This window comes from Nerophis lumbriciformis, linkage group LG13 (assembly GCF_033978685.3).
Source record: "Nerophis lumbriciformis linkage group LG13, RoL_Nlum_v2.1, whole genome shotgun sequence".
Lineage (NCBI taxonomy): Eukaryota > Metazoa > Chordata > Actinopteri > Syngnathiformes > Syngnathidae > Nerophis > Nerophis lumbriciformis.
The window spans coordinates 7,239,014-7,256,019 of record NC_084560.2 but is presented as its reverse complement, the minus strand read 5'-3'; the positions used below and the strand labels follow the sequence as shown (position 1 = coordinate 7,256,019).

General features: G+C 47.2%; 1 protein-coding gene across 2 annotated transcripts in view; it reads left to right on the top strand.

The window, feature by feature from the left end:
* The window catches only part of htr1fa (5-hydroxytryptamine (serotonin) receptor 1Fa), a 131,796-nt gene extending 121,679 nt beyond the window's left edge, over positions 1 to 10,117 (top strand). For both annotated transcript variants that reach the window (XM_061970644.2, XM_061970642.2), the window contains exon 3: positions 7,729 to 10,117. In XM_061970644.2, coding sequence (XP_061826628.1) covers positions 7,730 to 8,920 — 1,191 coding nt within the window. In that variant the 5' untranslated portion in view covers position 7,729 and the 3' untranslated portion in view covers positions 8,921 to 10,117. The remainder of the gene's footprint in view (positions 1 to 7,728) is intronic.
* The last annotated feature ends 6,889 nt before the right edge of the window (positions 10,118 to 17,006 follow it).

The following is a 17,006-nucleotide window of genomic DNA, read 5'->3' as shown; positions in this document are numbered from 1 at the left end:
GCACAAAGCAAAAAAAATGGGTTAGGGTTAGGTTGTGTGCATTGTATTTCATTTAAAATCTAAAAAAAATTTTGCGGCTCCCATTGTTTTCTATAATTTGTGAAACTGGTCAAAATGGCTCTTTGACCGGTAAAGGTTGCCGACCCCTGCCTTACAACTATAGCTTCTTCGTGACTAGTGTGGAGGGCCGGAGGCGTGGCCACGGTCTACCAGCAGACTTTACTTTCCACCAAAGTCAGCTTTGAACTTGTCGTGCTCACACTGCCCACTCCTGTTTTATGTGCTGTCCTTGACCGCCCACCAAAGCAGAATAAAATAAGTGATGAGATATTGATCTGTGAGGATTTTAACATCCATGTCAAATGCACCTCTGATCAGCCGGCGAAAGGTTTGAGCTCCCTATTAGAATCTTTGGACCTCACTCAGTCCATAGCCTGGATCTTCTCATCTCCCATGGACCGTCTGTGCCTGGTATTAAATAGTAAATGGTAAATGAGTTATACTTGTATAGTGCTTTTCTACCTTCAAGGTACTCAAAGCGCTTTGACACTATTACCACATTCACCCACACATTCACACAGGCCCGGCCCTAACCAATCTGGCGCCCTAGGCAAGATTTTAGGTGGCGTCCCCCCACATCGGCAGTGAAGTGTATATACTCACAAGAAACTGAATAGCTTTGTCTTTGACCTTTTTTTTTTTTACTTACAACTATACCTAATATATAAAGGGGTGGAAAAGTGACTATTACCTGCAGGGCAAACATTAGCTAACCAGAAGGCAATAATGTAAACAAAAAACACCTGCTTAAAAGATCTAATACAAATGTCCCTGAGGAATGTAAGGTGGGAGTACTGTAATTACCTAACGTTACATTATTATTTTCCATAACAATTTAGCCCCCTCCACAATATTAACCCGACGTTAAAACAGATTGATTAGCAATTGCCGAATCATGTAACATTAGCTTAATGCTAAAAAGCCAGGTTACTATCACATTCTTTAACAGACAAATGATTTCATGTAGGCTAACGTTACCTACCTGCTACCTCTGTCTTTTCTCGTTTCTACTCCTCTTCTTTTCTCTTTTTTCTTCCCTGGGCACTTGACAGTTTTGGCCGTTTTGACATCTTGTGTTGATTTTTTGATGTGGTGACGTCCAAAAAGAGTCATGATACGGGAAGGGAGGGGGCGTAATGTTGTAACAAATAATATTTCTATTAAATAGGCTTTACTTTGTATTTTAATTAACGTGGGATTATTTTTTTGTATTTAGAAATAATAGTACAAACTTTTTTTTTTTTTCTCCAACATTTGTGGCACTGGCGTGGCGCCCCCTGATGGACGGCGCCCTTAGCATTTGCCTATACGGCCTATGCCACGGGCCGGCCCTGCATTCACACACTGATGGCGGGAGCTGCCATGCAAGGCCCTAACCACCACCCATCAGGGGCAAAGGTGAAGGGTCTTGCTCAAGGACACAACGGACGTGACGAGGTTGGTAGAAGACTCCAGGAACCTCCAGGAACCCCACCTTCTACGCCGTCCCCTGATATTGACGTTCCTGATATTCCCATCACTCACTCATCTGCTTTGAGGCTCTAGCACAGGCCTGGGCAATTAATTATGTGCAGTAGGAACACTAATACAAAAACCTCACAATAACGTCTGATTGTAAGCTAAAAAGGTTATGACAGACCGCCCTTAAAGGGGAACTTTATCACCAGACCTATGTAAGCGTCAATATATACCTTGATGTTGCAGAAAAAAGACCATCCATCCATCCATCTTCTTCCGCTTATCCGAGGTCGGGTCGCGGGGGCAGCAGCCTAAGCAGGGAAGCCCAGACTTCCCTCTCCCCAGCCACTTCGTCCAGCTCTTCCTGTGGGACCCCGAGGCGTTCCCAGGCTAGCCGGGAGACATAGTCTTCCCAACGTGTCCTGGGTCTTCCCCGCGGCCTCCTACCGGTCGGACGTGCCCTAAACACCTCCCGAGGGAGGCGTTCGGGTGGCATCCTGACCAGATGCCCGAACCACCTCATCTGGCTCCTCTCGATGCGGAGGAGCAGCGGCTTTACTTTGAGCTCCCCCCGGATGGCAGAGCTTCTCACCCTATCTCTAAGGGAGAGCCCGGCCACCCGGCGGAGGAAACTCATTTCGGCCGCTTGTACCCGTGATCTTGTCCTTTCGGTCATAACCCAAAGCTCATGACCATAGGTGAGGATGGGAACGTAGATCGACCGGTAAATTGAGAGCTTTGCCTTCCGGCTCAGCTCCTTCTTCACCACAACGGATCGATACATCGTCTCACCGATCCGCCTGTCGATCTCACAATCCACTTTTCCCTCACTCGTGAACAAGACTCCGAGGTACTTGAACTCCTCCACTTGGGGCAAGATCTCCTCCCCAACCCGGAGATGGCACTCCACCCTTTTCCGGGCGAGAACCATGGACTCGGACTTGGAGGTGCTGATTCTCAAAAAGACCATATATTTTTTTAACCGATTTCCGAACTCTAAATGGGTGAATTTTGGCGAATTAAACGCCTTTCTATTATTTGCTCTCGGAGCGATGACGTCACAACGTGACGTCACATCGGGAAGCAATCCGCCATTTTCTCATACACCGAGTCAAATCAGCTCTGTTATTTTTCCGTTTTTTCGACTGTTTTCCGTACCTTGGAGACATCATGCCTCGTCGGTGTGTTGTCGGAGGGTGTAACAACACGAACAGGGACGGATTCAAGTTGCACCAGTGGCCCAAAGATGCCAAAGTGGCAAGAAATTGGACGTTTGTTCCGCACACTTTACCGACGAAAGCTATGCTACGACAGAGATGGCAAGAATGTGTGGATATCCTGCGACACTCAAAGCAGATGCATTTCCAACCATAAAGTCAAAGAAATCTGCCGCCAGACCCCCATTGAATCTGCCGGAGTGTGTGAGCAATTCAGGGAAAAAGGACCTCGGTAGCACGGCAAGCAATGGCGGCAGTTTGTTCCCGCAGACGAGCGAGCTAAACCCCCTGGATGTCTTGGCTCACACCGTCCCTTATGCCACCGAAGATGATCAAGAGAAGAATATCGACCCTAGCTTCCCTGGCCTGCTGACATCAACTCCAAAACTGGACAGATCAGCTTTCAGGAAAAGAGAGCGGATGAGGGTATGTCTACAGAATATATTAATTGATGAAAACTGGGCTGTCTGCACTCTCAAAGTGCATGTTGTTGCCAAATGTATTTCATATGCTGTAAACCTGGATGGTTTCACGGGTACAAACGGCCGAAATGAGTTTCCTCCGCCGGGTGGCCGGGCTCTCCCTTAGAGATAGGGTGAGAAGCTCTGCCATCCGGGAGGAGCTCAAAGTAAAGCCACTGCTCCTCCGCATCGAGAGGAGCCAGATGAGGTGGTTCGGGCATCTGGTCAGGATGCCACCTGAACGCCTCCCTAGGGAGGTGTTTAGGGCACGTCCGACCGGTAGGAGGCCGCGGGGAAGACCCAGGACACGTTGGGAAGACTATGTCTCCCGGCTAGCCTGGGAACGCCTCGGGGTCCCACAGGAAGAGCTGGACGAAGTGGCTGGGGAGAGGGAAGTCTGGGCTTCCCTGCTTAGGCTGCTGCCCCCGCGACCCAAAAAACAACCCAAAAAAACATTATTATAAAGATTTTTAAAATTAAAATTTTAAGCATTTATTATGTATTACCCCAAAAAGGGACAAGCGGTAGAAAATGGATGGATGGGTGGATTATATTTATCAAAATATATTGAATGTACGTAGTAACGAGACTGGACATTAGATATGTAAAAACATAAGAAATTATAAAGATAAAAACGGTTTTAAAATAAAAGCATACATAAAGTATTTTTAGGATTACATTTTAATTATTTTTTATGTATCATGATTGGACAGTAATCTATATAATAAAACATAATGAATATATAACAACATAATCAATTTATATCATAAAACACCAGAAATAACTGAATATAATACAACGTAATTAAAAGAATATAATGAATACTGGACAGATCAGCTTTCAGGAAAAGAGAGTATGTCTACAGAATATATTAATTGATGAAAACTGGGCTGTCTGCACTCTCAAAGTGCATGTTGTTGCCAAATGTATTTCATATGCTGTAAACCTAGTTCATAGTTGTTAGTTTCCTTTAATGCCAAACAAACACATACCAATCGTTGGTTAGAAGGCGATCGCCAAATTGGTCCTCGCTTTCTCCCGTGTCGCTGGCTGTCGTGTCGTTTTCGTCGGTTTCGCTTGCATACGGTTCAAACCGATATGGCTCAATAGCTTCAGTTTCTTCTTCAATTTCGTTTTCGCTACCTGCCTCCACACTACAACCATCCGTTTCAATACATGCGTAATCTGTTGAATCGCTTAAGCCGCTGAAATCCGAGTCTGAATCCGAGCTAATGTCGCTATAGCTTGCTGTTCTATGCGCCATGTTTGTTTGTGTTGGCATCACTATGTGACGTCACAGGAAAATGGACGGGTGTATATAACGATGGTTAAAATCAGGCACTTTGAAGCTTTTTTTAGGGATATTGCGTGATGGGTAAAATTTTGAAAAAAACTTGGAAAAATAAAATAAGCCACTGGGAACTGATTTTTAATGGTTTTAACCCTTCTGAAATTGTGATAATGTTCCCCTTTAAAAAAAACGGAATGGAATTATGCATGTTTTTAACTGAATGAGACACCCTGAATGTACATGAAAACAAAGAATGTGGGATTTACAATATTAACTATGAACGATAAAACACTGAATATTGACAACGTATGAACTATCAGGCGAAACGCAACAAAAATGCTATAAACACAGCGAAATATGAACGCAAACAAATGAAAAAACCCACCTACTATCTGATACATCTGATACATCACTAAGTTTTAGAACTTTGTTGTAAAAATCTCCTTCAGCGTCTGTCCCTGACACCAGCATTTCAGGCTCTGGAAACACTGTGGAAACGCTCCCCACCCACACTGCTTGGTACCTCGTCTGAGCTGCTGTGACATAGATGACCATAGTAGCTAATTAGATGACCATAGTAACTAATTAGATGACGATAGTAACCTCCAAGTCCGAGTCCATGGTTCTCGCACGGAAAAGAGTGGAGTGCCATCTCCGGGTTGGGGAGGAGATCTTGCCCCAAGTGGAGGATGTCAAGTACCTCAGAGTCTTGCTCACGAGTGAGGGAAAAGTGGATTGTGAGATCGACAGGCGGATCAGTGCGGCGTCTTCAGTAATGCGGACACTGTATTGATCCGTTGTGGTGAAGAAGGAGCTGAGCCGGAAGGCAAAGCTCTCAATTTACCGGTCGATCTACGTTCCCATCCTCACCTATGGTCATGAGCTTTGGGTTATGACTGAAAGGACAAGATCACGGGTACAAGCGGCCGAAATGAGTTTCCTCCGCCGGGTGGTGGGGCTCTCCCTTAGAGATAGGGTGAGAAGCTCTGCCATCAGGGGGGGAGCTCAAAGTAAAGCCGCTGCTGCTCCACATCGAGAGGAGCCAGATGGGTGGTTCGGGCATCTGGTCAGGATGCCACCCGAACGTCTCCCTAGGGAGGTGTTTAGGGCACGTCTGACTGGTAGGAGGCCACGGGGAAGACCCAGGACACATTGGGTAGACTATGTCTCCCGGCTGGCCTGGGAATGCCTCGGGATTCCCCGGGAAGAGCTGGACGAAGTGGCTGGGGAGAGGAAAGTCTGGGCTTCCCTGCTTAGACTCCTGCCCCCGCGACCCGACCTCGGATAAGCGGAAGAAGATGTATGGATGGATAAATGGAGTAACTAATTAGATTACCATAGTAACTAGTATATCATACAAAAGCACAGATTCCAACCATTGAAGTACTTTGTATAGTTCAAGACTTAGGGTCATTAGAAAACATCACTGCACATCATAATGGCAGCTACACTTTCCATTTTATAGAACTAAAAAAAGACCTGGGCCTTAATTTGCCCAGGTCTGTGCTAGCACCTCCACATCCAACCAAGCATGTTCCTTCCTGCCGTCACCGGATCATCCCCTCCTCAACAGCCACTGGTTTTGCTGCTGCTGGCCAAGAAACTGACCCAGGACCTGTCATACGCCGTGAAGGTTTCATCTCCTCTCAGATCTTGGACTCTGTTGCTCCTTTCAGGGACAAAGTCACCAAATCTGCTCCTAAGCCGTGGCTAAAATAATTCCGGTGGGCCGTGAGACGTCGGTGCAGGCAGACTGAGTGCAAATGGAAGAAAGATGGACTTCATGTGTCTTTGGGCATGTTGAGGGACACATATCAGACAACTGTGAAAGAAGCAAAAACTGAATATATATCGAACATTATCGCCCCAGAGTTCTATTTAACATTATCAACTCTGTTATTACCTCTACCACTGCTGTGAAATGTGATGCATTTCAACAGTTTTCCATTAATAAGGTCCAGTCTGTCAGGCAATCCATCCCAAAGGTTCCAACTACGACCCTAGTTGGTCCTCCTCTACAGCACATTTTGGAGAACTTTCCATTTCTGGTCTTAAAAAAATCAGCCCAAAAATTAAACCACACTTGCTGTCCTCTGGATATTATACCAGCTAAAATAATGCTGGAGGTTTTGGGCACCATTGGTCCAGGCCTTGTTCTCCTTATGAACAGCTGCTTCAAGCTGGGTACTGTCCCCACTGCCCTGAAGCATGCTGTAGTCAGACCACTTCTAAAAAAGCACAACCTAGACCCATCCATTCTATCCAACTTCCGTCCAATATCACATCTCCCTTTTCTGTCCAAGACCATGGAAAAACTTGACCTCACACAACTTCAGCCACATCTGTCCCTCAATGATGTTGCTGGCAAGTTTCAATCAAGATTAAAAGTCCAAAATGACATTCTTATGGGTCTTGACGCCAAAAATGCTGTTGTGCCAGTCCTTTTGGATCTCACAGCTGCCTTTAACACATTGGACCATGCAGTCCTCATGTGCCGCCCCAGCTTTAGCACCCCAACCCTGATGTACGTCATAGTGCACCCAGCTTTAGCACCCCAACCCTGATTTACGTCACGATGCACACAGCTTTAGCACCCCAACCCTGATGCACGTCATAGAGCACCCAGCTTTAACACCCCAACCCTGATTTACGTCATGATGCACACAGCTTTGGCACCCCAACCCTGATGCACGTCATAGTGCACCCAGCTTTCGCACCCTAACCCTGATGCATGACATGGTTCACCCAGCTTTGGCACCCCTACCCTGATGCACGTCATGGTGCACCCAGCTTTAGTACCCTAAACCTGATGCACGTCATGGTGCACCCAGCTTTGGCACCCCTACCCTGATGCACGTCATGGTGCACCCAGCTTTAGCACCCCAACCCTGATGTACATCATGGTGCACCCAGCTTTAGCACCCCAACCCTGATGCACATCATGGTGCACCCAGCTTTAGCTCCCCAACTCTCGCTCCTGCTGTGAAAAATTGGCTTTTAACAAACAATTGCTACAAGTATTTCTTATTACTGTTTTAATATGCCTGGTTTTACTTGCTTTGAACCCTTTGTTCCTGTAAGGCACTTTGTGCACCATTGTTTTGTTGTAAGGTGCTATACAAACAAACCTTGATTGAGTGATTGATTTTGTGTAATCCTGCCAACTCTGCAAGAAGTGAGCGGTCAAAACAATGCATACTTCCGTACAATGTCCAATAATTTCTTGCTGGTTTGCTTTCAGAATGGATTTTGCCAACTACACAGAGGGCGTGTTCGCGACAAGCACCGGTGGTTACGAGGCAGCGGAGACCGCCAAGCACCCTCCCAAGAAGATCCTTCTCTCAGTCACGCTCTCTGTCCTGGCCGTGGTCACCACGTTCCTCAACTGCTTGGTGATCACCGCCATCGCTGTCACGCGCAAGCTGCATCACCCGGCCAACTACCTCATCTGCTCCTTGGCGGTGACGGACCTTCTGGTGGCCGTGCTGGTCATGCCCTTCAGCATTGTCTACATCCAGAAGGAAAGCTGGCTGATGGGCCAGGCGCTGTGCACCCTCTGGTTGAGCGTGGACATCACATGCTGCACCTGCTCCATCCTCCACTTGGCCGCCATTGCCATAGACCGCTACCGGGCCATCACCGACGCGGTGGAGTACTCGCGCAAACGCACAGGGGCCCGAGCGGGGGCAATGGTGGCGGTGGTGTGGCTCTTGTCCATCCTCATCTCGCTTCCTCCTCTCCTGTGGCGCCACTACAGCGGGGATGCAGAAGAGAAGGACCAGTGCATCATCCTCCACCATCACATGGCCTTCACCCTCTACTCCACCTTCGGGGCCTTCTACATCCCGCTCCTGCTCATCCTCATCCTCTACTATAAGATCTACCGGGCGGCTCAAACTCTGTACATGCGCCGGGAGGCCAGCAGGGCAAGCCGCCAGTCCTGCATGACCAACGGCAGCATGATCCCGTCGTCCTACCCCGCCGCAGATATGGACACAGGGCCTCAGAGCCCGGAGCCCGTCAGCCCGCAAGATAAATCTTTCTCCGACCCTTCCACCGAAGAGCCCCCGCGTGAACGGGCGCGGATTTCGGTGAAGAAGTTCCACTGCAAGTCCCGCCGGCACGAATCTCGCAGTGAGTCACGGCGGAGCCAGCTCTCCCAAGGACCGCGGATCTCGGGCTCACGGGAACGCAAGGCCGCCTCCACGCTGGGCTTGATCATCGGCGCTTTTGTCATCTGCTGGTTGCCCTTTTTCGTCCAGGAGGTGATCGTCAACACGTGTGGCTCGTGCAGCACGTCGGTGGAGACGGCGAACTTCCTCACGTGGCTGGGCTACCTCAACTCGCTCATCAACCCGCTCATCTACACCATCTTTAACGAGGACTTCAAGAAGGCCTTCCAGAGACTCGTTCGATGCAGCAGTTACCTCTGACGCTGACCGCTTGGTACAAATTAGCGATCAAAGCAAAGGAAAGAGTCAGACTTGCCTGAATAGAAGAAAACCAACCTCTCCCGAGTGGAAAATGGGAGACACGTTTTCAGAGGCACTCGACGAGGCACTTGAGTATCTTCACTGCAGCAGCAGAGAAATGTCCACTTTGCATTTCCTGTTATGATTACCCGAGCCTGAGAGCTCATTGGGGGTCTCTCAAGATGGACCATTGTTTACCTTTTCCATGACCGGTTTTTGAGCGGTGGTCGTCCTTTAGAGATCAGAAATATTTCCCCCATTTTGTCCAAGCGGCTGACGGGAACAATGAATGTCAAAAATGTGTGGAGGGATGTTTATCTAAAGCAGGGATGTCCAAAGTGCAGCCTGCAGCCCATGTTTTTCGAAAAACACCTCCCAGATTAGAACTTTGCACAAAAAAATCAAGCTGGCCCCATTGCCCCTAAAATTAGGACTACGAAACCAAAATGGCCGACGACCGGACATATTCAACTGAAGTAAACTTGGGAGTCAAACATTTTTGCAGCAACTTACTAAAAAGACCAGAGTGCTCCTGTTGTGTAGAAGAATTTAGACCACCACATTAGCGGACTTTTGAACCTTGCTGGCAAACTTAGCACACTGGGGTTCAAACTTGTGATTTACATGACTGAGGCGTTCCTCAAGGCACCCCTTTAAATCCTCTCCTTTTTCCATAATGTAATTTATGTCAGTAAGGTGTTGATATACATTTACTTAACATGCAGTCATTTGTTCAACTTCTTTACTTTTCCTAGTGGTGTTCCTCAAGGTTCCACCTTAGATCCACTCTTGATCATCATTTGGACTATACAACTGGTGGTGTTCCTCAAGGTTCCACCTTAGATCCTCTCTTGATCATCATTTGGACTATACAACTGGTGGTGTTCCTCAAGGTTCCAACATAGGTCCGCTCGTGTTCATTATTTGAATAATTCAACTGGTGGCGTTTCTCAAGGTTCCACCTTAGGTCCTCTCTTGTTCATAAATGGACTATTCAACTGGTGGTGTTCCTCAAGGTTCAGCCTTAGGTCCTCTCTTGTTCATCATTTGGACTATTCACCTGGTGGTGTTCCTCAAAGTTCCACCTTAGGTCCTCTCTTGTTCATCATTTGGAATATTTGACTGGTGGTGTTCCTCAAGGTTCCACCGTTGGTCCTCTCCTGTTCATCATTTGGACTATTCGACTGGTGGTGTTCCTCAAGGTTCCACCTTAGGTCCTCTCTTGTTCATCATTTGAACTATTCAACTGGTAGTATTCTTCAAGGTTCCTCTTTAGGTCCTCTCTTGTTCATCATTTGGACTATTCGACTGGTGGTGTTCTTCAAGGTTCCTCCTTAGGTCCTCTCCTGTTCATCATTTGAACTATTCAACTGGTGGTATTCTTCAAGGTTCCTCTTTAGGTCCTCTCTTGTTCATCATTTGGAATATTCGACTGGTGGTGTTCCTCAAGGTTCCACCTTAGGTCCTCTCTTGTTCATCATTTGGATTATTCGGCTGGTGGTGTTCCTCAAACTTCCACCGTAGGTCCTCTCTTGATCATCATTTGGAATATTTGACTGGTGGTGTTCCTCAAGGTTCCACCGTTGGTCCTCTCCTGTTCATCATTTGGACTATTCGACTGGTGGTGTTCTTCAAGGTTCCTCCTTAGGTCCTCTCTTGTTCATCATTTGAACTATTCAACTGGTGGTATTCTTCAAGGTTCCTCTTTAGGTCCTCTCTTGTTCATCATTTGGACTATTCGACTGGTGGTGTTCCTCAAGGTTCCACCTTAGGTCCTCTCTTGTTCATCATTTGGATTATTCGACTGGTGGTGTTCCTCAAACTTCCACCGTAGGTCCTCTCTTGATCATCATTTGGAATATTTGACTGGTGGTGTTCCTCAAGGTTCCACCGTTGGTCCTCTCCTGTTCATCATTTGGACTATTCGACTGGTGGTGTTCTTCAAGGTTCCTCCTTAGGTCCTCTCTTGTTCATCATTTGAACTATTCAACTGGTGGTATTCTTCAAGGTTCCTCTTTAGGTCCTCTCTTGTTCATCATTTGGACTATTCGACTGGTGGTGTTCCTCAAGGTTCCACCTTAGGTCCTCTCTTGTTCATCATTTGGATTATTCGACTGGTGGTGTTCCTCAAACTTCCACCGTAGGTCCTCTCTTGATCATCATTTGGAATATTTGACTGGTGGTGTTCCTCAAGGTTCCACCGTTGGTCCTCTCCTGTTCATCATTTGGACTATTCGACTGGTGGTGTTCCTCAAGGTTCCACCTTAGGTCCTCTCTTGTTCATCATTTGAACTATTCAACTGGTGGTATTCTTCAAGGTTCCTCTTTAGGTCCTCTCTTGTTCATCATTTGGACTATTCGACTGGTGGTGTTCTTCAAGGTTCCTCCTTAGGTCCTCTCTTGTTCATCATTTGAACTATTCAACTGGTGGTATTCTTCAAGGTTCCTCCTTAGGTCCTCTCTTGTTCATCATTTGGATTATTCGACTGGTGGTGTTCCTCAAGGTTCCAACATAGGTCCGCTCGTGTTCATTATTTGAATAATTCAACTGGTGGCGTTTCTCAAGGTTCCACCTTAGGTCCTCTCTTGTTCATAAATGGACTATTCAACTGGTGGTGTTCCTCAAATTCAGCCTTAGGTCCTCTCTTGTTCATCATTTGGACTATTCACCTGGTGGTGTTCCTCAAAGTTCCACCTTAGGTCCTCTCTTGTTCATCATTTGGAATATTTGACTGGTGGTGTTCCTCAAGGTTCCACCGTTGGTCCTCTCCTGTTCATCATTTGGACTATTCGACTGGTGGTGTTCCTCAAGGTTCCACCTTAGGTCCTCTCTTGTTCATCATTTGAACTATTCAACTGGTGGTATTCTTCAAGGTTCCTCTTTAGGTCCTCTCTTGATCATCATTTGGACTATTCAACTGGTGGTGTTCCTCAAGGTTCCACCTTAGGTCCTCTCTTGTTCATCATTTGGACTATTCAACTGGTGGTGTTCCTCAAAGTTCCACCTTAGGTCCTCTATTGATCATCATTTGGAGTATTCGACTGGTGGTGTTCCTCAAGGTTCCACCTTACGTCCTCTCCTGTTCATAATTTGGACTATTCGACTCGTGGTTAGTGAGTTCAATTCTTAAGAACTTGTAGGAGACCCACATTTTTGCAGAAGAGTCTTAAAAACATTTGAGATCATAGCGATGGGAATCAGAGTCATCCTTATTGGCCAAGTATTTAACACAAAATGTATATCACTTGGTAGACTGTGCTCTCCTGCTCAATACAATAAATATTAATTAAAATTATAAACAAGTACTGGAATAACTCATATGTGCACGGCTGATAAATAAGAGTGCAGTGGTGAAGAGAGAAAAGGGATGATGATGATGTGAGCACGACTTAGTATACACAGTGACAGATGAGTTATGTCACAGAGTTCATCAGATTGATATCCTGAGGGAAGAAACTGTTCTTCTTCTGTGGTTTGTAAGGCCTGCTGAGGGGAGGAGTTTGAACAGTTTGTGATCAGGGTTCGAGGGTTCTGAATTGATGCTACCTGCCTGTTTCCTGACCCTGGACCGGAATAAGTTCTGGATGGGGGTTAGGTGGACACCGATGATCTTCTCCGCAGTCCTGGTCGTCCGTGGCAGTCTTTGACCAACTTGTGTGCAGAAAGGACCGTAAAAACAGGCGAGCCCTCTTGCAACGTTAAATATGCCAAAATCAAATGTCTACTGTAGAGGACGCTGGTACTTTGTGATATAAGAAACAGTGTTTACTAGTAACGAGTAATCTAACAGCGTGATGTTAACGTGGCACGCTAATTTTGATGTGGTTTTGTTGACAACCAGACATCGTGAGAAGTGCAGCAAGTTTAATACAGGAATGATCTTTTTACTTGTGAAAGGAACAAGCAGTATCGCACTAAAATTAACTTGATATCAAACAGGAAGAGGCACCATCCCACTGTGAAACAGCAGACAACAACAACACGCACGCGTACACGATGGGAATAATGGACAACAAATCGATAATTCAAGTGACAAACTTGCCATCCAAACAATATCCCGTTTGTTGACAAGAAGATATGACCGCCATGGAAGCACATTCAATCTCTTTACTAAGCAGAGGTAACACAATCCGGTGAAAAGATTCAAAACCGCTAAAGCTAAAAACACAGCTCCGTTGAAGCCCTTGATGACGTCACGTGTCACTAGGCAACAGGCCCCGCCTTTTAAAAACGCAGACTCCGCACACTGTGCTTCTAATATTTAACATTTCTCTAATGCATACACCAAATACTTAAAGATTTTGTTAAGTAACGTATAAATTACTTTCCCTCGTAATTAATTACATGTATTAAAGAGTAATTCTTTAGTAATTCAATTACTTTTTTGGTAACATAACGAGTAACTATAATTAATTACTTTTTAAAAGTACTTTTTAGAACAGGGACAAAAAAATAAGACTGATCGTAAAGGGAGAAGTCCGGCCCTTCGCGTTCTGGAAATGTGGCCCCCAAAACAATGTAGTGGTATATGCCTGTTATATAGTATATGGTCTTGACTGATTTCCATGTGTCCTGTCACACAAAACCCAAAAGCAGTGAAGTTGTCACGTTGTGTAAATGGTAAATAAAAACAGAATACAATGATTTGAAAATAATTTTCAACTTATATTCAATTGGCAGCAACACATTGCAAAGTTGGCACCGGGGCAATAATGGTGCCTTCACAGATGTATAAGTTACCCATGCCTTGGGCACTAATACACCCCCATACCATCACACATGCTGGCTTTGACCCTAGAACAGTCCGGATGGTTCTTTTCCTTGTTGGTCCACAGTTTCCAAAAACAATTTGATATGTGGACTCGTCAGACCACAGAACACTTTTCCACTTTGCATCAGTCCATCTTTGATGAGCTCAGGCCCAGCGAAGCGTTTCTGGGTGTTGTTGATAAATGGCGTTGGCTTTGCATAGTAGAGTTTTAACTTGCACTTACAGATATAGCGACCAACTGTAGTTACTGACAGTGGTTTTCTGAAGTGTTCCTGAGCCCATGTGGTGATATCCTTTACACATGGATGTCACTTTTTGATGCAGTACCGCCTGAGGGATCGAAGGTCCGTAATATCATCGCTTACGTGCAGTGATTTCTCCAGATCCAACTATTGTGGGATCACACTCCTCAGCCTTCCCGGTAAGGTCTATTCAGGTGTACTGGAGAGGAGGCCACGCCGGATAGTCGAACCTCGGATTCAGGAGGAACAGTGCGGTTTTCGTCCTGGCCGTGAAACTGTGGACCAGCTCCATAGTCTCAGCAGGGTCCTTGAGGGTGCATGGGAGTTTGCCCAACCAGTCTACATGTGCTTTGTTGACTTGGAGAAGGCATTCGACCGTGTCCCTCAGGACGTCCTGTGGGGAGTGCTCAGAGTATGGGGTATCGGACTGTCTAATTGTGGGGGTCCGCTCCCTGTACGATCAGTGTCAGAGCTTGGTCCGCATTGCTGGCAGTAAGTCGGACACGTTTCCAGTGAGGGTTGGACTCTGCCAAGGCTGCCCTTTGTCACCGATTCTGTTCATAACTTTAATGGACAGGTAAGGTCTATTCAGGTGTACTGGAGAGGAGGCTACGCCAGATAGTCGAACCTCGGATTCAGGAGGAACAGTGCGGTTTCGTCCTGGTCGTGGAACTGTGGACCAGCTCTATACTCTCGGCAGGGTCCTTGAGGGTACATGGGAGTTTGCCCAACCAGTCTACATGTGCTTTGTTGACTTGGAGAAGGCATTCGACCGTGTCCCTCAGGAAGTCCTGTGGGGAGTGCTCAGAGAGTATATGGTATCGGACTGTCTAATTGTGGCTGTCCGCTCCCTGTACAATCATTGTCAGAGCTTGGTCCGCATTGCCGGCAGTAAGTCGGACAGGTTTCCAGTGAGGGTTGGACTCTGCCAAGGCTGCCCTTTGTCACCGATTCCGTTCATAACTTTTAGGGACAGGTAAGGTCTATTCAGGTGTACTGGAGACGAGGCTACGCCGGATAGTCGAACCTCGGATTCAGGAGGAACAGTGCGGTTTCGTCCTGGTCGTGGAACTGTGGACCAGCTCTATACTCTCGGCAGGGTCCTTGAGGGTACATGGGAGTTTGCCCAACCAGTCTACATGTGCTTTGTGGACTTGGAGAAGGCATTCGACCGTGTCCCTCAGGAAGTCCTGTGGGGAGTGCTCAGAGAGTATATGGTATCGGACTGTCTAATTGTGGCTGTCCGCTCCCTGTACAATCAGTGTCAGAGCTTGGTCCGCATTGCCGGCAGTAAGTCGGACACGTTTCCAGTGAGGTTTGGACTCCGCCAAGGCTGCCCTTTGTCACCGATTCTGTTCATAACTTTAATGGACAGGTAAGGTCTATTCAGGTGTACTGGAGAGGAGGCTACGCCGGATAGTCGAACCTCGGATTCAGGAGGAACAGTGCGGTTTCGTCCTGGTCGTGGAACTGTGGACCAGCTCTATACTCTTGGCAGGGTCCTTGAGGGTGCATGGGAGTTTGCCCAACCAGTCTACATGTGCTTTGTGGACTTGGAGCAGGCATTCGACCGTGTCCCTCGGGAAGTCCTGTGGGGAGTGCTCAGAGAGTATGGGGTATCGGACTGTCTGATTGTAGCAGTCCGCTCCCTGTACGATCAGTGTCAGAGCTTGGTCTGCATTGCCGGCAGTAAGTCGGACACGTTTCCAAAGAGGGTTGGACTCCGCCAAGGCTGCCCTTTGTCACCCATTCTGTTCATAACTTTTATGGACAGAATTTCTAGGCGCAGTCAGGGCGTTGAGGGGATCTGATTTGGAGGCTGCAGGATTTGATCTCTGCTTTTTGCAGATGATGTGGTCCTGATGGCTTCATCTGGCCAGGATCTTCAGCTCTCACTGGATCGGTTCGCAGCCGAGTGTGAAGCAACTGGGATGGGAATCAGCACCTCCAAGTCCGAGTCCATGGTTCTCGCCCAGAAAAGGGTGGAGTGCCATCTCCGGGTTGGGGAGGAGATATTGCCCCAAGTGGAGGAGTTCAAGTACCTCGGAGTCTAGTTCAAGAGTGGGGGAAGATTGGATCATGAGATCGACAGGCGGATCGGTGCGGTGTCTTCAGTAATGCGGACGCTGTATCAGTCCGTTGTGGTGAAGAAGGAGCTGGGACGGAAGGCAAAGCTCTCAATTTACCGGCCGATTTACGTTCCCATCCTCACCTATGGTCATGAGCTTTGGGTTATGACCGAAAGTACAAGATCACGGGTACAAGCGGCCCAAATGAGTTTCCTGCGCCGGGTGGCGGGGCTTTCCCTTAGAGTTAGGGTGAGAAGCTCTGTCATCCGGGGGGAGCTCAAAGTAAAGTCGCTGCCTCTCCACATGGAGAGGAGCCAGATGAGGTGGTTCGGGCATCTGGTCAGGATGCCACCCGGACGCCTCCCTAGGAAGGTGTTTTGGTGCACGTCTGACCGGTAGGAGGCCACGGGGAAGACCCAGGGTAATTGGTTTGGTGGCTGCAGGATTATGTCTCTTCTTTTTGCAGATAATGTGGTCCTGATGGCTTCATCTGGCCAGGATCTTCAGCTCTCAAACATGTCAAAATAAAATGATAATTTGCTTTGTTCCCAAAGCCAGAATGTGGACGGTATGTTCAGATGTTAGCGTTGATTGTATTAGTTTGCGCATATTTCATGTACAAAAAGTGCCAAAGTGGCCCCCCACACCTTTCATTTTGGACATCCCTGATCCATAGGAGTATTTACTAGTTACAAAAGATGAAATATGAATTGATTTTGGAGGATTTTGTGCGAAGACGGATGGGGGGGGAAAACATTCTGTAGTCAGACATGTCAAATGTCCGTCAAGGCCGACAAAGTTTGAACACGTTGCCAAGCGACTGCCGAAATGTTGTGCCGCTTCTCTTTCTTTCCTGCGGATACGATATTTTCCATCCCTCTTTACCTTGGAAGCGTTTTGAGGCGCACTCGTCACGCCCACCGCTTGGCCCGGCGTTACGTTGATGAATGTGAACAAATCGGCG